At 42.0% G+C, this 24,693-nt stretch overlaps 1 protein-coding gene and 1 long non-coding RNA gene across 9 annotated transcripts in view; one reads left to right on the top strand and one right to left on the bottom strand.

Moving 5' to 3' along the window:
- SHLD1 (shieldin complex subunit 1) overlaps nucleotides 1-24,693 on the bottom strand; it is an 82,685-nt gene that overhangs the window by 52,647 nt on the left and 5,345 nt on the right. The window contains exon 3 of one of the 8 annotated variants that reach the window (XM_015078173.3): nucleotides 1,688-6,989. The exons of 6 other annotated variants lie outside the window; for them this stretch is intronic. In XM_015078173.3, coding sequence (XP_014933659.2) covers nucleotides 6,976-6,989 — 14 coding nt within the window. In that variant the 3' untranslated portion in view covers nucleotides 1,688-6,975. Of the gene's footprint in view, nucleotides 1-1,687; nucleotides 6,990-20,532; nucleotides 24,596-24,693 lie in introns of those variants that run through there. One more of the 8 variants, XM_015078174.3, reaches the window with a different exon arrangement.
- LOC128311150 (uncharacterized) lies at nucleotides 631-9,788 on the top strand. Its single transcript, XR_008289201.1, has 2 exons — nucleotides 631-1,032; nucleotides 6,249-9,788. It is a non-coding gene; the product is annotated as an uncharacterized LOC128311150 (long non-coding RNA).

The raw sequence follows: 24,693 nt of genomic DNA, 5'->3' as shown, positions 1-24,693 counted from the left end.
CCTTGGGTAGGTATCGTTATCCCCACAAAACAGATTTTAAAACTGAGGCTCAGACAAGTTCTTTAACACACCTACGGACACCAAGTAAAAAGTCACAAAGCCCTTCAAACCCCAAAGGCTGTACTCTCTCCCCGTTCGACCGAGAAACGGAGGCCACCCAGGCCCAGCCATGAGTCCTACCATGTTAGACCCACCTCTGTCTGATCACAAATTTATCAGAAAGTTCAAGTATTTACATCCCTATTTTGTTGTCTGTCCCAAATAATCTACCTTTTACCCTTTTTTTTTAAGGAATTGAATGGATGTTACCTAGACTTCTTACGGTGATCATTTTGCAGTGGATACATATACTGAATCATTATGTTGTACATCTGAAACTACTATAACCTTATATGTCAATCACATCTCAATTTTTAGAAAGGTTTACATAAAGGGGCGTCTGAGTGGCGTTAGGCGTCCAACTCTTGATTTCGGCTCAGGTTATGATCTCGTGCTTCGTGAGATCAAGCCCCACAACCTGACCTCTGCACTGACCGCACGGAGCCTGCTGGCTTTTGCTCTCTCTCTGCCCCTCCCCTGCTTGCACTCATTCATGCTCCCTCTCTCTCTCAAAATAAATAAACTTTTTTTTTTTTTAAGATACTACATAAAAAAGAAAGTGACACAATGTACTGCTGTAGAAGGGCCTAACGTCCTAACCAATGCAAAAGGGGGGCTGGGGCACTGGTTGATAAAGAAGAGAGTGAAGGGGAAACACCATTACCACCCTGCAGCTTCATGACAATTAGACCCAAAGTTAGGCACTAAGGTACAGCTTTCTGAGCTTGGGACAATACTATGTTCCCGGAGGGAACAAGGGCATTCGGGGTTTGCGTTGTTAGCATTTTGGTTTTTCTCTCCGCAGATCACCGGAGCATCGTCTGGGTTCCCACTGCCAGGACTCCACCAAGATCCCCCCGCGGGGCACAGGCTTTAGCTCGCCACCAGCATGCATCCCTCTCTCCAGCAAACAAACTGCCAAGGAGTCTTTGAGTAAGTGGGAACTCTTGGGTTGTTTGTTGTCATTTGCCCCACGCCTGCAAACACTTCCAGAAGTCAACAGGAACCTCTTGTGCCAAACTGAACAAAACCCTGCTTCTCGACACAAATTCCTGTTCGATGCACCAGCAGGTGTTTCCATGCCAGTCACAAAGTGTCAAGTGGCACCGGGAGACAGGACTAGGTGACAGGGATGGCTGATGGGCACCTTCATCCTGGGCAACTCCCCCCATGACATTCCTGGGGAACCCCTTATGTCAGGCCGAGACTGACATGTTCTCGTGCAGCCACAGATCAGCTCTAACAAAGCGAAAGGTTACAGACCTGGAGCAAACAAAGCTGGCCCGCAGGAACCATTGAAGTCACATAAAAAATACAAAGGAAACAGTATAAACTGGTCATTTTTTTTCTTGCTCTGTGCTAATGTTTTGCATTAATTTTATCAATCCAGCACGGAGGCCAACAGCGTCCTCTTTTGACTGAGGAGGCAGGAGACAGGCTCCCAACACCCCAACGGCAAGCCCACCACCACCTGCTCTTGGGATTCTTGTTTTATTCCTTTAAATGTTAAATTTGAGGCCCAGGCTTCTAGGGAGTTTCCCTGAAACCATGCCACATTTGAAGCTCCCTACCTTTTTTTTTCTTTCCCCCCCCCTGGGGAAAGCTTTTTATTCTTTCTATCAGATTCTCAAAGAGATCTGCAGTTGAACCAAGGTAAAGCAAAAATGCCTTCAAGCTTTCAAGAATGTTGTATTAAAATACAGCCCCTCTTGGGGCCCCTGGGTGGCTCAGTTGGCTAAGTGTCCGACTTTGGCTCAGGTCATGATCTCACGGTTCATGAGTTCGAGCCCCACATTGGGCTCTGTGCTGATAGCTTGGAGCCTGGAGCCTGCTTCAGATTGTGTGTCTCCCTTTCTCTGCCTCTCTCTCTCTCTCTCTCTCTCTCTCTCTCTCTCTCTCTCTCAAAAATAAACATTTAAAAAGATTTTTAAAACATTTTTTTTAATAAAATAAAATACAGCCCCTTTTGAGTTGCAAGTGTTATGGGCTTATGGAGTATGTGCTGAGGACCAATAAATCCGCCAAGTGAGAAGGAATGGCCAGGGCTGGTAAACAGGCCAAATGGGAGCTTGAGCAAAATGTAACCCATTTCACGTTGTTTTGGCATGGGCCCTGGCCCTGTAGCATGCTGACAGAGAATTTTAAAGGAATCACCCGGTTAAGCACGGAACAATGTTGCAAGTGGTGATCACTGATCAAGCTCAGGAGAAAGGATGCCTACTCCTACCACAGCCTCAGTTAAATAACCTAACTGGGACTCAGTTTTCTCAACTGTAAAATGGGGCTAAAAATAGTATCCTACCCCCCCCCCCACCTTTGCTTACTGGGATAAGGCCAAGTAAAGAGTAAATGTCAGGGATCATGACTGCTAGTTAGAGGAGAGGTTACACTCCTTTTGTAATCATTTTCATGTGTGACCTTTGCAGTGAACCCTTCCTCAGGGTGAGAGATTTATTGTCATCTCTGTGTTAATTCTTCCCTTTAAGAACGTGTGGTCACATGTTTTAAAAGCATATTCTCAGCTCTGCCGCTTGACTCTTTCACAACTTCTCTCTTGAAAGGACCAAAGCAAATGTATCTCCTCCACGTTTTCCGTACATTCTATTTTCTGTAAATATCACATGAAGTCTACAATGATTTGAACATTTCTAAGCTCAACAGACAAAATTACAGAGTGGATTTTCCAATCTCTGCCACTTACTGACTAAAAACGTCTTGTGTGTGTGATGCTTTGAACCTCTTCCAGCGCTTTCATAACTACTCTTTATTTTATTTATGTGCTTCTTTATTTATTAATACCTGTACCTCTTCCCATCAAGGACTGAAGGTGGCTTTAAGGACACACAAAAGTTGACAAGTTGGCATAAAATAAAGGCAGAGCCAAGGAAAAAAGAAAACCAAAACCCCTGGGAAAGGGGAAGAAAAAGGCATTATTTCTGTTTCACAGAGAAGGAAACCAGGGCACAGAGCCATGTAATCCTTTTTGAAGCAATGTGGGTTAAAAGCTAGAAATAAGCTGACACGAAGCCAGCCCTACAAATGATATCCTGGGACTGTGAGGCACTGGAAAATTGACTCAAAACAAAACCCACCAAATCAGAAAGACCACCATGCAGCTCAGCGAAAGTGGGCAGAGAGATGGGGACCCCTCCCGGGAGAAGCCCTGGGAGCTGGATGGGAACAGAGCTTGGAGGAAACGTGGCACTGACAGCAACGATGATGACCCATAGCACGGATCAGGTATTACTAAGGGCCAGGCACCATTCAAGAACTGTCACAATGTTACCTCATTCACGACTCACCACAGGGTCTTACGACGTAGGCTAGTATTACTCAAGTTTTGCAAAGGAGGCCCAGAAAGATTAAGTAGGTAACTTGCTCAAAGTCATAAAGTGGGTGGAGGATTTGGACCCAGGCGGTCTGACTCCAGAATGTACTTCTAACCTCTGTCCCCGGAGACCTGATGCAGGCAGAGGCCATCAAAGGAAAGTTGGGTGACCAGCTGAGAGAGTAGGAGAGTGAGGAAAGCAGTCATGGTGGGTGGGTCAAGGAGGCTGCAAGGAAAAACGAGGACTCGGCTAGGAAACCAAGGAAGCCAGGATCTAAATCCCCGTGGTGGACATGCCTTTTATTTTGATGCTGGCAGCTTGATGGAGGTATTCCTGAGTGACCTCATGAGGAGCCAGGACACTGCCTTACTTCCAAAACCAGCCTGATCTGTGAGACAGGATAACAGGGTGCTGTTGTTGTTGATGTGGATGCTGCTAAGGATATATGATTATTTAGGAATCCTTTCATCAACAATAGCGTCTGCTTTAGTGTTGCCATTCAATTCAGCTAGTATTCGCCGAGCACATACCGTGTACCAGGCACTGTACTAGGCATAGTGATTTTGAACACAGGACTTTACAGACTTTATGTAATTTCCATAGCACATCAGGTATTTTTAAGCATTAAAAAATTTCTAAATTTTGAAATAGAGCCCTCCTGATTTCTCTGTTTCCAGGATATGAGTGGCTGCCAGCCTCCCAGGCTATTCCTATCACAGCTCTAGTTAATTACTTGCTTTACTGTACAGGGTCCCCTCCCCCTCCCTATACCTTCAGGAGCCACTACTTCCTCCAGTTTCCCTTGGTGCACACTTTGAGCTGTAGCTTCTTCCCTCTGTCAGATCCCTTCCTTCCATGTTGGCCTTTGAGGGGGGTCAGTAAACCTATATGCCAAATATTTTTAATTTTCCTGCTCCAGGCACTTCCAGGATTGCTCTTCCTGGTTCCTTTGTGGAAATGGGGCCATGTCAATAGTTCTGGCAATGAGTTGTGAGCAGAAGGGGTTCTTGGGGCTTGTCCCTTTAAACGGCCAGGGCGACGCCCTCCAGAGTTCTCTTTCTTCCTCCACATGACCAGGGCAACTTTTGAGAAAGGCTGCCAACCATCCTGACCGCCCGAATGAACATGCAGCATCAATGAGAAATCAACTGTGCACTCTCCAATCACTTAGATTGGGGGCTCTGTTACCACGGCATAACCTCACCCCTTCTGGCTGATACAGCCTTTCAAAAAGGCTCAGTATTTCTGGCCCATAGTGACCACCCCTACTTTTCCAGAAGATAGAGAGAGATAGAGCGATAAAGACAGAGACAGAGATAGTGATGGAGATGGAAACAGAGATAGAGACATAGACACAGACGGATATAGACACACATGTAATTTTTTCTTGTCAGTTCTTGAAAGTTTGAGGGGAAAGGTAGGATGTGTGGACTACCAGCCACTTTGTTCCAGTCTCTGTATATAAATTATTTACATACAAAAGTAAACAGAAGTTGCAGCGGGGCACCTGGCTGGCTCAGAGGAGCATGCGATCTTGGCATCTTGAGTCTGAACCCCGCGTTGGGTGTAGAGATTACTAAAAAAATAATTAAATGAACTTAAAAATAAAAATAAGTTGCAGCTTTTGAGAGCCTTTAGAGAAATCTCACAATTTTAATCTGGAAATATATAGATACGAAATTTCTTCACAACATGAAAGGCACAAATGATGCCTTGGAGTATAAAAAGCAGTGCACTCTGTATGAACTTACAAGGCAGTCTAGGAAGAACCTTTGCTCCAGCTCAGGGTTTCTCAGCCTCAGGACTATTGACATTTGGGGCCAGAAAATTCTTTGTTGTGAAAGATGGCTGTCCTATACATTGTAGGATGTTTACTGTCGTCTGGTTTCTACTCACCAGATGGCAGTAGCACTGCCTCACATCCCAGTTGCGAAAACCAAAAATGCCTCTAGGCATTGCCACACATCCCCTGGGGACAGGTCACCTTCAGTTGAGAATTACTGAGCTAGCTATAATCACAAATGGACTTAAACTTTCTCCCACAGAACTGGATATCAATTTTCCTTCCTTGAAGATTAGTGTCATGTTTATATACTGACACAAGTGTTGTCCCAGTGCCACAGAACTGGATCCAAGACAAATCGGTCTGGGTTCCAAAGGTTAGGCCACCTTTTCCAGAATTACTTCCAGGGCATGAACCTTGAGCCCGTGAGTGTCCTTTTAAGAGACTTAGACTCGGGGCATCTGGGTGGCTCAGTCTGTTAAACATCTGACTCTTGATCTCAGCTTAGGTCATGATCTCACAGTCGTGGGATCAAGCCCAGTGTTGGGGCTCTGCACTGTCAGCTTGGGATTCTCTCTCTCCCTCTCTCTGCCCTCCCCCTGCCCTGTCTCTCTCTCTCTCTCAAAATAAATAAACATTAAAAAAAAATTCTCTCTCCCTCTGCCCTTCCCCCACTCACTCTCATTCTCTCTCTCTAAAATAAAAATAAATAAATGATCTAAGTCTTTTAGTTAATAATGAAATAATAACTAAATAACTGAAGACTTAGTTAAGTCTTTTAGTTAATTATTTTATTTATTACTTAACTTTAGTTAAGACAAATTTAAAGGAATGTGGTATTTACTCTATAGTAGGATGGCCACGCATTAACCCCGTCCTCTCCTTGTGTGCATGTACCATTCTTGCATTAAGGGTGGAATTGATTCCTTCACCCCTTGAATCTGAGCTGGTCTGTGACTGCTTTGACCTACAGAATAAACCAGAAGTGAGGCAAGCCTTTAAAAGACTAACAGTTTCTGCTTTTCTTCTTTTGGAAGGCTCCCTCTTGGGATCTTCCCTTGAGGAACTCAGCCACCATGCTGTGAGAAGCCTGGGTCATGAAGAGGCCACGTGGAGGTGTTCCAGTAGACAGCCCAGCTGAGCTTCTGGCTGATGGCTAGCATCCACTGTCAGCGATGTGAATAAGATCTTGAACATTTCAGACAACTCCAGCTCCCATGTGATTGCAACCCCAGCCAACATCACACTGGGCATAAGAACTACCCAGCAGAATCAAGTCAACCCACACAACTGTGAGAGTTAATAAAATGGTTGTTGTTTCAAGTCACTATGTTTTGGAGGAGTTAGGCTGCAACAGATAACCCAAACACAATCTCAGAGAGAACCACTGTTGGTGACAGCGGCCAGAAGGGGCAAATGTTAGGGCGCCTGGCTGGCTCAGTCAGAAGAACGTGCAACTCTTGATCTCAGGGTAGTGAGTTAGAGCCCCACATGGGGTATAGAGATAAATAAAAAACTTAAATAAATAAAAAAATGTAACAACAATAACAAAAGAAGGGTCCAATGTACATGTGTGACATGCCAGGAGTCCAAGCAGTAGCCCAGGAAACAGGGAGCAGAGAGGTCTCTAACAACGGCAGAGTCTTGTCACATGGCCAGGGGTGTATAATTCCAAAGAGGTCAGTGATATCAAGTCATTGTAAGTTCATGAGTAACAAAGTCATCATAACGTGACTTCTTAAACAAATGTAGACGTGCCTTCAGTCAAATACTATTTCCTGGAACATACAATTTTACATGATCATCGTGGCAGATACTATTAATAGTGTGTTTAGTGTGCGTGAACATGGTGCTTGGTACTTTCCATGCATTGTCCTTATTCCTCAAAACAGTCTTGAAAAATAAGAATATTTATCTCTCCCTCTCTCCCCCCAACCCTCTTTCCTTCCCTCTCTTCTTTCCTGCTTCCTTCTTTCATCAGAAAAGGTAGTTTAAATTTTTTCTAAATCACATCATACATTGTTAGATGTAAGAAAGCTTCCTGTTAAACTTTGAGCAAAAAATAGAATCCAGAGCTGTTTTTTTTTTCCTTCCCAGTTCTTTCTTTTTTAAATTCCAACATAATTAACGTACAGTATTGGACTAGTTTCAGGTGTACAATGTAGTGATTCAGCAATTCTATACATTACTCAGTGCTCATCATGATACACATACTCTTAATCCCCTTCACCTATTTCACCCCTCCCCCTCTCCTCTCTGGTAACCATCAGTTTGTTCTCTATAGTTAAGGGTCTGTTCATTTCTCTCTTTTTTTATTTTGCTCATTTGTTTTGTTTCTTAAATTCCACGTATGAGTGAAATCATGTGGTGTCTTCCTCTGACTTACTTATTTCGCTTAATATACTCTAATAATATACTCTAATACTAGTATATTATACTAATATTATATTGTAGTATATTATACTATAGTATATTATACTATATAATATACTACTATAATATACTAGTATATTATACTAATAGTATATTATATAATTATAGTATAATAATATACTATAATATACTCTAATAATATACTCTAATACTCTAAGCATAATATACTCTAGCTCCATCCATTTTGTTGCAAATGGCAGGATTTCATTCTTTTTTATGGCTGTTTCTTCCCAGTTCTTAATATGCTGAAACGAATTCAATATCCTTCCTACTTCCTGGCTAGTTGCAAACAACTTCAACTTCTCACGCCTGTTGAAGGTTGAGTTAATATTTGAAAAGTGATATGTAGGTTTACAGCCTACTACCGGCAGAGACCAGTTACCCTTTCAGTTCACCTCCCATGTTCTAACACCCTGGAAATGTTTATGGAGTGTCCACCGCATGGGTAAATGCCACGTTACCTCCTCGGTAGATGAAATCGGAAATAGATTACAAGTAGGAAGATTCTACCTGGATGGACATACTGGCAGTAGGAAACTCATTTCCTTTCCACCATTCTGTAAGGCACCTGGATAGCCAACAGCAGGCACAGTATTCAAAACAGAGCATGCACTTACTCAACGCTTACTGGATGAATAAAAAGCATTAAATAGAGAGTAATATGAATGTCTGAAAATAATGTTAAACAGTGTTCACTGTGTAAAATAAGTAAAGTAGCATTATCTGATATTATTGGCTCATACTGAGCCCGCAAAATGCATTAAATGCATTTGAATGCATTAAAAAATTCTCATTTACAGCCTTATGTAGATAATTCCAAATTTGTTTTTCCCAATTTCGAAATCTTGCCATTTCATACTTTTGCTCAGGCTGCTATTGCCTTGGACCTGTAGGAAGTTACCACATAATCTATATTCATGAAGTCCAGATTTGAAAGACAACATATTTCAATCAACTCATTCTTTGAAGAAAGAAGGCACAGACTTGGTCACAAAGACCAATGATCTTCTCATCTTCACAAAGTAGCTCAAATTCAAATTTAGGCAATTAGCTGAGAATTTATAGCCAGAGATAAAGCAGTGGGAAACTGTAGGGTACTTTTCAGATGCATCATGAAGGAAAAATTCCACAGGCACCAGCTGAAATCACAAATGAGCAACTCCCTGTTTCTTATTATGACTATTTCTCCATATTTCATTAATGATATATTAATAATGTTATTAATAACTATGGCTGACAGAGCAACTTTAAAGCATAATTTAAAACTCTACAGGTTTAAAAGTACTGACAATAAATAAGGAAACTCTGAGGTCTAGTAATAAATGGTTATAAAAAATGTTTCCTCCAAGATCTGATTAAATTTTGTATTATTGTTCTTCTCTGGGGAACTGTAAATGTAAAATAACATGTTAATTTCTATTCCTTAAGTAATATTTCTCTAGCATCCTCAGAATGTAATAGTTTCAACAGCTACTCTTTTCATAGAGAATTCTGACATGGGAAATAAGATATCTGCTCTTTCCTGAAGAGATGTTATTTTCTTAAATGAGTTTGTTCATTCTATTTATTTGTTCTGTGAAGCTATGATACCTACCCTGCCTGATTTTGTTCCTCTTATTTTAAGTTTGCATATTTTATTTTCCCAACTAGCCTCAACTCCCTGCATACAGAAATCATGTGTTCCTACACGATTTCATGTTTTATGTCACCCTCAACCTAGAGCATGGTGATAGATGCAAAGAGGACAATAAAAAAATGTTTCATTGACTGGTTAGATAGACCTCTAACAAACATGCCATAAAGGCGCCTGGCTGGCTCAGTGGGTAGAGCATGCAACTCTTGATCTCAGGGTTGTGAGTTTGAGCCCCACGTTGGGTGTAGAGATTACTTAAAAATAAAACCTTTTAAAAAAAAAAGCATTCCATAAAACACATTCTCACAGACGTGGCTCTGCTTAAAGCCACCTGAAATTAATGGGGATCCTTCACCATAAGATGATTTGTGGAAACTGCACGGAAGCCTCTTCAAATACAAATCAAAGCACTTTGCAAATGAGAAGGCATCTGTTGACATCTACATTTGCAATGAAGAGATTATATGAGAACAGGGTTAGATAATTTGCCTACAACTATACGCTGAGTTAGCAGAAAACATCTATCCTAACAGCAAATTCTAGGAAGTAATTCTGTGGATACTTTGGGTCAGTATGAATCAGAATAACTTCCCTGTAAAGGCTCTGTGCCAGTACAAATCTTTTTTTTTTTTTTTTTTTTTTTTTTGCCCAGTACTGAGCACCATAAAGGGTAAGGCTTATAGTTGCTTGTTGAAAGGAGTTCAACAAAGAAGTAGAAGTCTAGAAACACCCACAGGGGCACTACTAGCTATAAGAGCAGCAACAGTAATGACCGCTAGCCTTTACTAAATGTTCTAAGCTCTGTTGCCTCATTCAGTTGTCATGACAACCTAAGAAGCAGGCAATATTATAATTTTCATTCTACAGATGAAGAAATTGAACAACGCAAAGTGTAGCAACTTGCCCAGGTCAGAATCAAGGTCAAACCCAAACCAGTCTAGCTCCAAAACCAAAAATGAGAATGCAGAATATGATCTTTTTAAGTGAAAATGATACAATTAAATAAGTAGCTTTAAGACAACTGGCTCCCATTGAGAAAATAATAAAGCTATCACCCTGCCTCACATTCTACACCAAGAAACACATTTCAAAATTAAAAAAAAAAAAATTTAAACTGTAAAATTACCAGGAGATACCTAATTTATATAATCTTGGGAGAGAATGATTTGCTAAATATTATCCTAAAGCAGAAGCGTTGATGGATAAAATTAACTATGTAAGAATTTAAAATCTGTACAACAACAACAAAACGAAACAACACATTTACTTGTAGTAGCCAAAACTGGGACACAAACTAATGGCCATTAACAGGGGGACAGTGAAAAAGATTATAGTGTATTTGTACTCCAGAATACTACACAGACCTTTGGTTGAGCTATTAACATCTAAAGATGATTGTGATAGAACATGGAATTTTAAAAGGTGAGTTGGAGGGGTGCCTGGGTGGCTCAGTTGATTAAGTGTCTGACTTCAGCTCAGGTCAATATCTCACGGTTCGTGAGTTCGAGCCCTGTGTGGGGCTCTGTGCTGACAGCTCAGAGCCTGGAGCCTGCTTCGGATTCTGTCTCCCTCTTTCTCTCTGCCCTGCCCCGCTCATTCTCTCTCTCAAACATAAACATTTAAAAACAATAAAAAATAAATAAATTTTTAAGAAGGCAAGTTGGAAAACAATATGTTTTTGTTAGAGATTTCTGGTTTGCTAAAATCAAACACAAACAGAGACCAGACTTGAAAATTCCCTGAATGGACACAACCAATTAGTCATACATGTAAAGCTTAATTTAGTTTACTTTGCAAGATAAGAGAGGCTAACTTGACCTGGGACACTTCTTGGTTATGTGTCTGAAAATCATAAGCAAAACTTAAATTGTTCCCCCAAACTAATAGGAGGTAACCACTAACCAAACCCTTACATTTAAGAAAATTCTAATATTGTAACCAATTACTGCAAAAGCCAGTCACTGCCTCCACACTACATAAGCTGCTTTATAACAATATACCTCTGAGCTTCATTCTGTGTTTTGGTTTGAGCACTCCCAATTTGCAAAGTGTCTTTTTAATGTATGCACAATAAACTAATTACTACTTCAGTGATTCATTGGTTTTACTTCTGTTTTCTTTTTTTTTTTTTCCCTGAACTTTGACAGGTTAAAAGCTATGCATAATCAACCGTACTAAAATACACACATTTACATGCACAGTTTACCAACACTGAGATATATATATTTACGGTACACTTCCCTAAAAATATACACAACACTACTGGTTACCACCAGGAAGTAGAAAGGGAGGGGAAGAATAGAGAATGTTCTTTTTGCTTCTTTTTCATCTGTGGTATTTTATTTTATTTTTTTAACGTCTATTTATTTTTGAGAAAGATAGAGAGCACAAGTGGAGGAGGGATGTAAAGACAGAGAGGCAGACACAGAATCTGAAGCAGGCTCCAGGGTCTGAGCTGTCAGCACAGAGCCCAATGCGGGGCTTGAACTCATGAATGATGAGATCACAACCTGAGCTGAAGTTGGAGGCTTAACCAACTGAGCCACCCAGGCGCCCTTATTTTACCTTTTTTAAAGTACCCATTACTTTGGTCATTTTAGAGAAAACAGAGAGTGTATAAAAATTAAAAGGCAAAACTGGGATGAATTATTGCAAAAAATGCTAAAGAGTTAGTATTCTTGATGTATGAAGTACTCTTACGAATTAGTAACAAAAGATGACAATTTTAATAGAAAACAGGCAATTCATAAAAAAGAAAATGTCCAAGAAAACACAGTATTTCTTTACACTATAATCAGAGAAATGCATATTAAAACAAAAGTCTTTTTCCCCCCCATAATTAGCAAAGTTTCAAAAAATTATAATATTAGTGTTGAGAAGAGCCTTGGAAAAAATGGTTTTCTTCCCTTTTCTGGAAGGACAAACTAGTAATACATGTCAAAAAAAAGTTTTAATGTGATAGAGCAATTTTTCTTATAGGAATTTAGCTTGAAGAATAATTTAAGATAAATACATGGGCTTAACCAGAGCAATTTTTCTTATAGGAATTTAGCTTGAAGAATAATTTAAGATAAATACAAGGGCTTAACCAGGAGGATGTTGAACACAGCCCTTTATAACAACACATTAGAAACAATGAAAATGATCAAAGCTAGGGAATTGTTTATTTGTATAGCAATTTTTACAGTTGTTTCAGAGAAAAATGCAACTATTACAGAGAAACACAAGAAAACAAAAGAAAACAAAGAAAAGGTGAGCTTACAAGCATTTAAAGAAAAAGGGCCAGGATTTTTATGATGCCCAACAGATTTTTTGGTTGAAAATTTTCTTGAGATATTTAAGACTCCCATGCAGTGCTAGAGATCAATGCAGACAAATCCTGTGAACATTTCCCTACTTTCCCTCAATGTACTTCCAACTACAGAATACTGGCATTAATAAATCCAACAATCTTATTCCGATTTCTCCAGTTTACTTGTATGCATTTATGTATGTCTCTACAATTTTATCACGCATCTGGGTTCACCCATCCATGACCACAGTCAAGATACAGAATATTTTCATCATAAGGATCCCATGCATTGCCCTTCTAGAACCACATCCACCTCCCTTCTGCCCACCCCAACTCCAAACCCTGACATCTACTAGTTTGTTCTCCAATTTCTAAAAATGTTTGCACTTCAAAAATATTGTGTAATGGACGACAGTACGTCAAGTTTTGGAATTCACTTTTTTCCCCATGAGCTGAATTCCCTGGGAGATTCATTCATCCAAGTTGTGTGTCTGGATGGTTCATTACTCTACTGCTGAGCGGTATTCACTGGCCATACCAGTGATGCACCACAATCTACTTAACGATCTCCTGATGAAGGATATCTGGGACATTCGAGTTTTCGGGTGTTAAGACGAGACCTGCTACGAACATTCATGTATAGACTTTTGCATGAATGTGACTCTTCATTTGCCAGATAAATGTCCAAGAGTACAAATGCCAGGTGCTCATATGGTAATTCCATGTTTAGTTTTACAAGAAACTACTAAACCGTTTCCCAGAGTAGCTGTGCCATTTTACACTCGCAGCAGCAATGCGTGAGTGGTCCGGCTTCTCTACCTCTTTACCAGCATTTGGTGGTGTTATCCTAGCCATTTCTGTAGGTATCGTTATTGTTTTAATTTGTACTTTCCTGATGGCTCCTGATGTTGGACATACTTTCACGTGCTTATCTGCCATCTGGATACCCTCTTCAGAGAAATATCTCTTCATGTCTTTTGCCCACTTTCTACTTGAAGTGTTTACTTTTCTGCAGCTGAATTTTGACAGTTCTTTTATACTCAACATACTAGTCCTCTGTCAGACAACAGACTTGCAAGTATTTTCTCCTGGTGTGTACCTTATCTTTTCATCCTTTTTATGTGGGCTTTCAGAGAGCAAATTTAAAAAAATTTTTTTTAATGTTTATTTATTTTTGAGAGAGAAAGACAGAGAGAGAGAGACAGAGACAGAGTGTGAGCAGGGGAGGGGCACAGAATCTGAAGCAGGCTCCAGGCTCTGTCAGCACAGAGCCTGATGTGGGGCTTGAACCCATGAGTGGTGAGATCATGACCTGACCCAAAGTCGGAAGCTTAACCAACTGAGCCACCCAGGTGCCCCACAAATTTAATAAATTTTGATGAGGTCCAATTTATCAATTTTTTGGCTATGGTCTATTTCATTTTCATCATTTCCATTTAGGTATTTTTATAACTTGTATTTCTTCACTGAGTTTTCTATTTTTTCATTTGTTTCAACAGAATTTATAACTGATTGCTGAAGTGCTTTTATGGTGATTGCTTTAAAATCCTTAGTAAATTCCAGTGTCTGATTCATCTCAGGATTGGTGTCTGTGACTCTTTTCATTCACGTTGTGATTTTTGGTTCTTGGTATGACGAGTGACCTTGGCGCTATTTAAGTCCTGTATTTTAGCACACATCCATCCTGTTCAGGTTTAGCATGCAGGTTGTGGCCTACTTTTGCATGGTTCCAATGACAGTTTAATTTTCAGAGCCTCTGCTGCTTATCTTGGTCTCCTTGGTTTATCAGGTACTGTTGAGGCTCCCATAGCACCCTGCTGGAACTGCCTGCAGGACTGACCCAGCCCGTGGGTGTCTCTTGGTAGGGGGTTGATCTCAGGCCCCCTGGGAAGAGGAGGTTTTCCAGATGGGCTGCTTGTTGTTGTGGGATATCCCTTTTCCAGTGCCTCCAGCTGCCCCAGTGAATGTAAGAAGGTAGGGAGCAAGGGGAGTCTCAGGCCCACAAAGACAAAGGGGTTTCTCGGCCCAGGTCACTACTTGAGTTGGCAGAATCCCTTCACTTGTGCTTGTGGGCCACCTGGGTCTGGTTTAGCAGAGGAGTGAAGTCTCTGGCCCAATGGAGGAGAGTGCTTCCTCTCGCCACTTACTATGATGGGTTTTGCTATAGATGCCCCCTTGTTGGGTGCTGGGCTCTCCTGGTGATGTGGGATGACCCACTGCTCAGTACTGTGGAGAAATGAGCCTACCCAGGCCCCTTCTTGTTGCTAGGTTGCAGGCTGAAATGCACCAAGTTCTGGTCACCTTCTTCTGGTGGGTGGGAGAACAGAAGACACTTTGCCTCTGTGTTGTTCCTTCAGTCCTGGGGCCTGAAACCAATTCCTCTTCTTACCACTGCCCACTATTCCTTGATCACCTCTCATGTTTCCATGGTTTATAGTTGTACTTAGCAGGGAGTCATGGGTATGCCATCTTATCAGATCAGAAATCCCGAAAGATTTTTAAAATCTCATTACCCTTTAATGCTACTATAATTTCATCAAATAAAGCAAATTTAAATCCTTTGGTCTTATCTTTGCAGAAGAACGCAACTTTTTCTTGGCAAATGCACACAAAAAAATCAGACATTATTTTTATGTTTACATTTTCACCTGCAATCAATCAAGCAAGATAAATGAAAAGGTGTCCTCAAATTATATAATGCACTTGCAGTAACTAGACTTAACACTGGTGGCCTTAAGACAAGTTAGCGTCTCAGATTTCGAGTAAAAAAATCTCTAATAACTTGAAGTTTTATTTCTAGTAGGCACAAAAGCTCTGCAAAGGATGAATTATAAAGGCTTAACACATCTGGTACACTGAAATTCTTGTTCTCAGTAACGCTCAGGAATATGTAAAAAATAGTCACTAGAGGGCAGTAGACTCGAACACTGCCCCATGGCAAGCAATTGCCAAGCACCATCTCCAGGATCTAGACCCGGAGCAGCTGTTTGGGTTTTGCTGGCTGAAAACACAGAATATTATTTTAACTCATTCTCCCTCAAACTCATGTTCTAAAATGGCATTGGCCCACGGGTAACTTCCTCATGTTTTCACTTGCACTGCGCTTAACATTCCCTAATGTTTTCGAAGAGTTCTTTACAGAAGAAAATTCTGGATCTAACGACTGAATATATTGTGAAGAAACAGGGTTAAATCTCTTGGCTTGTTTGTCGGTTTTTAGAATTTATTTAAAATTTCCACTCAATTCCATTATTTTGCGAGCAGGAAAATTTAGAATGCTATAAAATGTGATAAGAGTATAGTTTTCCTGGGGCACCGGGCTGGCTCAGTCAGAAGACCATGTGGCTCTCGATTTGGGCTCAGGTCATGACCTCACGGTTGTGAGATCAAGCCCTGCATTGGGCTCCGCACTGAGCATGAAGCCTGCTTGGGATTCTCTCTCTCTGCCCCTCCCCTCCCCTCTCAAAATAAATACATGAACATTAAAATTTAAAAAACCCTGTGACTATAGGCAAAGTACACAGAAGTAAACAAGTCTCTTCTCCCATAGCAGGTGTCCTTGAAACTCAAAAGTGAGGAGCAATGAGATATGTCACAGATGGCAAATAGCATTCTTGAGCCTTTGAAAAGAACTCTCCTCTTAAACTACTATCTCTAACGACTATTTAAGGTTATCTACAATTTGGCAGTCTAAACTCGAGAAGAATATTCTTCTATTTTCAGAAAAGGGATAGAAAAGTCACAGTTAGAAGTAGTCTGTAGAGAGGGCCACCTAAAAATAGAAGTTACCAGGTTGCTATGTGACCTTGGGTGATTTTCTTCATTATCCTGGGTTTCGACACTCTCTTGCAGAAAATGACACATCTGGGTGAGCTTGGCAATTTTCAAACTGTTTGGCCCTGACATCCTTTCTTCCAATGACTGCTCATCTAGAAGCCTATGATGCAAATAAGTTGATATGGAGAGCAAGAGTGGAGAGTCCAGGGCCCCCATAAGTTCAGTCCTGACCTTATAGCTCCTAAAGGGATGCTTAGAACACAGTTTGAAAACCACCGGCCCAGGGGCTGTAACATTCTGTAATTCTGTGGGCCTTAGTCATATACACGGATAGTTTATCCTTCACTGCTTGGGCCACACAATTAGGACACACTGCTTCCTTCCAATAGTAGCAAGCAAAGAATTCAACATCCTGTTTTGGACCTGAAAATGAAGCCTACAGTGGCTGAATCTCTAGAACTCACCCCAATGAGTGGTAACAAATCAGAAATGCACTGGCATGCAGGACACTCAAACTTTCCAAATAAAACCCATCAACTGGACATGGGATAGTAAGCACCAGATTTTGTTCTCTGATTTCTCAGAGAATTAGTTCCTCAATCTCCTTCTTTCCCTTCCTCCCTACATTTCAGGTCTGGTTTAAAGGGTGCTGGGTCATTAGCTGCTAGGTTGGATGTCACTTCTAGGTTGGATTGTCACCTCTAAGGAAAATGTCTTTACCATTATTTACATGTGTAGAATACATCCTGACTCCTATTTAAGATGACAACACCACATTCAGAATTCTATAGTTACTATATATAAATTCTATTTTGAAATTTTAGATTTAAGAGCTTAAAGTTTCTTTTTTATCATTTTTTTATTAACGTTTATTTATTTTGGGGACAGAGAGAGACAGAGCATGAACGGGGGAGGGGCAGAGAGAGAGGGAGACATAGAATCGGAAACAGGCTCCAGGCTCTGAGCTATCAGCCCAGAGCCCGACACGGGGCTCGAACTCACGGACCGCGAGATCATGACCTGAGCTGAAGTTGGACGCTTAACCAACTGAGCCACCCAGGCGCCCCAAGAGCTTAAAATTTCTTATGGAAATAAAATTTTCCAGAATTACAAATAGATACCATAGGAATCATAGAAAGGAAAAAGGACACATTTATCTATTCTTAAATCGCAAATTCCTTGGATGAAATGCCTATATATTTATATAGGTTACAAAATGGTCTTTGAAGATTGGGATTTTGACAGATTCCAGAAGAAAAAAAAGGAGACATTAAATCACTATTTACTTTAGACATACAACTAGGGCTACCAGCTAGGGCTTTTAATCATCAAGACTTAATCATCAAACATTCAGTTTGTTCACATGCAACCGGTTTTCTCAACAAATGCTCTTAGAAGTCAAAGTTTGAGGAAAGGGCTCAAAAAGAAACATTTACCAACTCCATATTGCAACGTCTAAGCCAAACAACTCCAGAGCAACTCTTTGTCCTATATTAGAAGGCATCTAATAGAATGCATCTCCAGAACAGAGGCTGCAGAGGGCCCTGATGAGATCAGCCACCGATCTCAGACTTTTCTCAACCTATAGCAGTACACACAGAACTTCACTCCAGGAAACCCTGGTGACCTTGTTTTTGAGGGGTTTATCCGAGACCACTGACCATCTCACTTGGCACTTGCATTCTGTTTACTCTATGCTTTTCTCCAGCCCAGTAACAAAAGAGAAAGGAAACAAGTATCTAAGAGGCAGGGAATCCAAGCCCATCACTAAATGTGTATGGGGGACTAATTGACGGACTCAGCTCAACAGTTTCTGGAGTGGCCTGGAGCTGACCAGGAAGGAAGGAGTACATTTCAAGGACAGGAACAACGCAGCTGAGGCATTAAGGCCTGACTCAGCATAAAAACAAGCCCGACAGGAGTTAGCAGGCCTGTGTTAATGAGTAGTTAGACACCAGCAGGGGCCTGCATTCGGCTGGCATGCACCTGTATGTTACCTGGTGCCTTGCCAGTTACTAAAATATTGCAATACTGCTGAACTGGCTGTTAAATATCTTGAACAGGGGTGCCTGGACGGCTCAGTCAGTTAAGCGTCCGACTTTGGCTCAGATCATGATCTCGCAGTTCATGGGTTCAAGCCCCGCATCAGGCTCTGTGTTGACAGCTCAGAGCCTGGAGCCTGCTTCAGATACTATGTCTCCCTCTCTCTCTCTCTCTGCCCTTCCCCCGCTCACACTCTGTCTCTCTTTGTCTCAAAAGCAAATGAACATTAAAATAATTTTTTTTTTAATCTTGAACAAATGCTTTGGACATGAGATTATGCAGAGCCTTGACAAGGAGGCACAGGAGCCTTGTTTGGAGTTGGAAGGAAAGTGGGGGTGTACAATGATATCTCAAAGGGATTTAAATAGAGAAACATGATGGAAATGCTGTTTCAAGAAGACCTCTTTGGCAGTGTGGCTCTTCTGTCAGATCTCACCAGGAAGAGAAGGGAGGGAGTTCTGTACTCCTATGCCTGGCTTAGGTGACAAGTTGTTGTTTGTTTTACTACTACTTCATAAGAAGTAGCTAGACAATGCTTGCTCAAGACACCAGTTCGAGACATAGGAGCGGTGTTTATCTAGAGAGACACAGCCCAGACTCACCCGCTTTTGGGTACCCAGACTGAAATGACCAAGGCTTTGAGGTTTTCCTGACTAATACTCTCCGATTCTTATCAACTCATTTCCTAGAAAGTGCTCTGAACTCTCATGTCCCTTGCTGCTAATATCCTCCTCCAGGGCATGAACAGTGATATGGCAGTTGGGCATACACGATTAGGGCAGAGAAGTGTCCATTAGGTTTAGCTCCTGGGCAAAATCACCAGCATCTGAGCAAGGGCGGGCTTAGTCTAGTGGGTAGTGGGGGTGAAGGACATGTGCCCAGAATTGAAGAACAATCATAAGAGGAAGTAGAATGGAATATGGGCAACCCCTTCAAAAAGCCTGGCTGGGAAGAACAGGTCAGTGATGGGCAAAGCCAGAGGCAGCTGCATGGTGAAATGGGGGATCCTTTATAAAAGTTAGGCGTCAGCCCAGGTCCCTGTCCTTAAAACCTGGTTTTTCCAGTGGTCCCTGCCATCTCCTAAAATTGAGGCCACTCGTCCCTTGCCTGCTATTCTTCCAGAGGTTACAACTGTGATGCTGACTCCGACCCTGAAGTTGGGACCTTCCCACTCACTGATAAGCCACCTGCACATTGCCTGCCACTTGCTGGGATTTCTGGGTACTCTCGTTGCATTACCTGTTGCAGGGCTGTGCTCTGCTACCAGTAGGCTATTCTACACCATCACCGTGGACCCCATCTCCTTGCTAACTGTGTGTCTGAATTTTAACCATAGGTTTTGACAACTGGGCTAATTTGACTGAATCTTAAGGGTCAGCTCCTGGCTCCTATTTTACCCAGTAGCTAGAGAAGCCAGGTCCTGGGTTCACCCTCAGACCTCTGTAAGCAACCTGCCATACTCCATCAGTTCTTGAGGTAGTCAACCATACTCTGAGGTAAGCACAGGCTATCTAAGTGCAACCAACAGTAAGGAAGTACTAGGGCTGGGTGCAGCCCAATGCTGAGATACCTTGGGTGACTATCAGCTGGAAAACTTTGACTGTGTTCACCAATCTCTAGAAGATCAACTTCCTTACAAAACACAACAGCAAACAAGCAAGCCAAGAATGCAAGTTGGCTTGGGAGCTGGATATGTTAAAAAGCAGAGCTAGAACAGTAGCCATCAGAACACCAACGGAGACCAATGTAAAGGTAGGCCGTGTCTCTGAGCAAACAACAGATCCAGAGTTATCCGAACTAGAATAAAATGTGGGCAAAATCTGCTGAAGGGCTGTGGGGGAGAGAATCTGTAATTACAACTACCTATGAGCATGCAGTGAAGGGAAGGAAAGTGGATCTTACTTATATATACTTCTTTAAATTTTAGTTTTTAAATGTTTATTTATTTTTGAGAGGGAGAGAGAGGGAGAGCCAGGCAGAGGCAGAGAGAGAGAGGGAGAGAGAATCCCAAGCAGGCTCCATGCTGACAGTGCAGAGCCCAACACGGGGCTATAGCCCACGATGAACCAGGAGATCATGACCTGAGCCAAAATCAAGGGTCGGCCCCGTAACTGAATGAGTCACCCAGGTGCCCCAGATCCTATTTATTTATTTATTTATTTACTTAAGATTTTATGTATTTTTTTTAATGTTTATTTATTTTTGAGAGCGAGAGAGACAGAGCATGAGCGGGAGAGGGGCAGAGAGAGGGAGACACAGAATCCGAAGCAGGCTCCAGGCTCTGAGCTGTCAGCACAGAGCCCGATGCAAGGCTCGAACCCACAGACCATGAGATCATGACCTGAGCCAAAATCGCGGCTCAACTGACCGAGCCACCCAGGCACCCCCCCCCACCCCAGGTCCTCCTTATAAATAGAAAATCAAAACTCAAGACCATAGACAGTTTTGAGAAACTGGAGGTGCAAGATGGTCAGCCAAGAGCAAATCAGGCTGGGTGGTTAGGGCAGTGATTTCCCCCACAGTGTAGGACCGTCCACCTCAGCCATTTCACTGGCTGGTAATGGTCGGATCACCAGTGACAATCTTTCCTAAATTTACTTAGTAAAAATCTCTTTCTCACAAAAGGCAACTCTGAAATGTTTACAACAAAATAAATAGCTTCCCATGCTGTGTAAATTTCACTTAGTGAGCTCAGAATGAAGTTCCTTTTGTGGTGGATACACCTGAGTGCATTTATTCCTGCCTACCATAAGCTATCCTCTACAAAGCTACTAAATATAAAGGTGGCTGCCTTCCATTGGATCCTAGCGTAATCCCTGCTCCCATCATGATATCTTTCGGATATCATTTCCACTCAGTTCTTGGGAAGCTCTAGGTGATCTGGTCCAATTTTATTTTATTTTATTTTATTTTATTTTATTTTATTTTATTTTATTTTATTTTATTTTATTTTATTTTATTTTTAAAAATTTTTTGAATATTTATTTTTACTTTCGAGAGAGAGAAAAAAAGAGTGCAAGCGGGCGAGGGGCAGAGAGAGAGAGAGAGAGAGGCACAGAATCCAAAGCAGGCTCTAGACTCTGAGCTGTCAGCACAGAGTCTGACGCAGGGCCAGACTCACAAACTGCAAGATCATGACCTGAGCCGAAGTCAGACACGTAACCGACTGAGCCACCCAGATGCCTCGATCTGGTCCAATTTTAAGCAACCATAACAAGTATCGTGAGTATACAAAAGTACTGCAGAAAGGTGGACTGCACCACAAAATTAAGATTGCTTTTAAATATGTAAGTCTGAATAAAATAGTATCAAAAACTTAATATTCCTCCCTAAAACTGCCCCCCCTCCAAAAATGAGTCGTTTGCCGTATCAAGCTAACAAACTTGCCTAGATTCATTTCTGGGCAATTCCTTATCTCAGTGATATCATCCATTTGGTTGTTTTCCAGGTTAGAAAAAGCAACTTTTTTCCAATAAAAATGTGATTTAAAACAGTGCCTTTGGGCTCAGCCCAGCTCCGCCATTTATTAAGTAACACTGGGCAGGCTTCCTAATGTCTCCACATCTACATTTCCTTATTTATAAAATAGGGTTGCTTTCTGCTTCTCAGGTTTGTGGTAAGAATTAAAAGTAGCAATCTTTGTGAACCACTTAGCATGGAGCCCAACAACAAAAAACCTGACAGGCAGCCAGGCTGCCATAAATAGGAGTGATCATTATTCCTGTATTCTAAGACATTCCGATGTCTAGCTCTGCAGAGAAAAGTAACCACAGAACCTCCGTTGAGGTAGTATGTGCAAACCAACATGAGTGTTTTAAACACATGCTGCAGATCAGGAGGCATGGCCACAGGGAAGAAGGAGGAGATAAGACTACCGGATGCTAGAAATGGCTCCATTTGGAAAGGTCAAATTGGGGGGTAGGGTGCAGAGGGGGGGGTGTGAGAATGTGTAAGGGTGGAAAACATAAATTGGATGCATTTTAGGAACATCAGACAGACAGAGTTCCCCAATCTCTCTTCTACCTATCCTCGATTCCTGAAATTAAACCATTCTTTAAGGTTAAGGCTAGGTATTCTTAAATGAAGATCATCCTAGAAAAGCTGACACTTGAAGCTATTTGTCTCTGAGTCCAAGTTTCAAATCGTCTTTTGGGGAGGCTCTGAAGGGTGACATATGAAGGCCCAGGGCACATAGGAATGGGGTGGAGGCCCAAGCAAGGAGAAGACAAAGTGAGAACTGGGCCTCCAGTTGGACTGGACCCACTTGGGTTTGGGGTGCATGTGTTCTATCCTAGCAGAAGTGGCTCAGGATTTATATCACTGCACAATAGTTGATAACGCACTTTGCACACGTTAATGGCTGACAGTTGGACCATGTCTCCATCAATTACACATTTTGACTTTTCTTCTGGGAGGCAGATGCAATCTGACAATCTCCTCCAACACTGATTGTGCTATGGGGCTAAATTCAGGCTTCACCTGATTCAGTGCTGCCTATGACTCCCACTCCTTATACATGGAACTTTCCAAAGTTACTCCTAACCAGCCTTAAGCTACATGTGTGGGCAGTGGAGAGGGGACCAGAGATGTTTTTACGTTGGGATCAGCTTCAGCCCTACATCCATACAAGCATATCTCTTAATGAAATACCAATAGCAGTTAACATTCACCCATTCATTCCTCATACAAGTATTTATTGAGTACCTGGAATTTATATTCCAGGAGATGAATCAATTAAAGTCAAATCTAGGGTGCCCAGTGGCATTCCTGCCGAGGCAAAGAATAAAGCCAGGGAAGGGTACAACAAAGAACGTCAGCAGGGAGGAGGGTGGCTGGCTCTTAGAGGTGGGAGGCAGAGGCCCCGCCCAGTGAGGATAAGAACAGTAGGAGGTCAGGGCAGAGACGTGGCAGACCCAGGGCCCAGAGGGCATGGGTGCCATAGGACTTTGGCTTTTGCTCTGAGACAGATGAGAAGCCATGGGAGTTTTGCACCAAGGACTCACATGAGCTGATTTGCATTTTTAAAAGGATCCTCTGGTGGATGTGTTGAGAAGAGAGTGTAGGAGGTCAAGGGCAGGTATGGAAAGAGCTGGTTAGGAGTTTGTAACAATAATCCAGAAGACAGGCAATAGTGGCAGCAGAGGGGGTGGCAAAACGGTTTAGATTCTAGATCTTACTCTGGCAGTAAAGCTGACAGTGATAGACTGGATGTGAGAGAGGTTGAGGATGACTCCAAAGTTTGGGCCTAAGTGAATGGATGGGTAAAAATGCTTTTTAGAGATGAGAAAGAGTCAACGAACAGGTGTGTATATACAAGGGGAAATGGACTGGGGAGGGGGTGGAGGAATTAACAATTTGCTTTAGGATATATCAAATTCCAGAAGTCTAACAGAAATCTAAATGATGATGTCAAGTACACAGAGCTCAGAGACATTAAGAAACATGCCCCAAGTCCCAGAGCCAGTAAGTGGGAGAGCTTTGGGCCCAGGTCTGTGGACCTCCAGGTCTGGACTGGGCAAAGAATGGGAAAGACAAGGGCTTTACAACCAGAGATGGTCAGTAACTACGTCAACAATCATCATTAAGCTTAAATAATAAACCTTCTGGCAATTCAGTCAGGGAAACTTGTAGAAAAGTTGTTCCCCAAATGCAGAGTATACTCTATACGAGGAATACTGAGTGCCCTACTACTGTCACCTGTAACATTTAACAGGCCCACATTGCTGCATTCTGAAGTTTTAGTTTTTATTTTATTTTTTAATTTATTTATTTATTCTAGAGAGAGAGAGTGTGCACGTGCTCATGCGAGTGTATGCAGGGGAGGGTCAGAGAGAGAGGGAGAGAGAAAATCCCAAGCAGGCTCCATGCTGTCAGCACAGAGCCCAACGTGGGGCTCAAACTCACAAACCATGAGATCATGACCTGAGCTGTAATCAAGAGTCAGATGCTTAATCCACTGAGCCACCCAGGCACCCCAACTTTCTGAAGTTTTAAAAGAACAAAACAAAATTCAATTCCACCCTCTCCCTGTTGAACCTCTGAATGCAGTTGGATGGAGATTAGAAAGGTCCTCAGACAAAAAGGCCTCCAGGAAATAGCTCCTTGTGGTTACACCAGGGAGCTTGTCCTTTGAAGTCTCTCCCCACAGTTGTGCTTAGATAAGATGTTTTTCTACCCGAAACAATGAATCATTCCTCAGAGAGGTGCTATTGGAAAAGAGAGAAACAAACAACCACATACCTGTATGTATTGGGGGGGGGGGGGGGGGGGGGTGTCAGTGTTAGCTTGTTTTAAACCCTGTTTC

This window comes from Acinonyx jubatus, chromosome A3 (assembly GCF_027475565.1).
Source record: "Acinonyx jubatus isolate Ajub_Pintada_27869175 chromosome A3, VMU_Ajub_asm_v1.0, whole genome shotgun sequence".
NCBI classification, from domain to species: domain Eukaryota; kingdom Metazoa; phylum Chordata; class Mammalia; order Carnivora; family Felidae; genus Acinonyx; species Acinonyx jubatus.
This window is presented reverse-complemented; position numbering and strand designations above follow the sequence as displayed.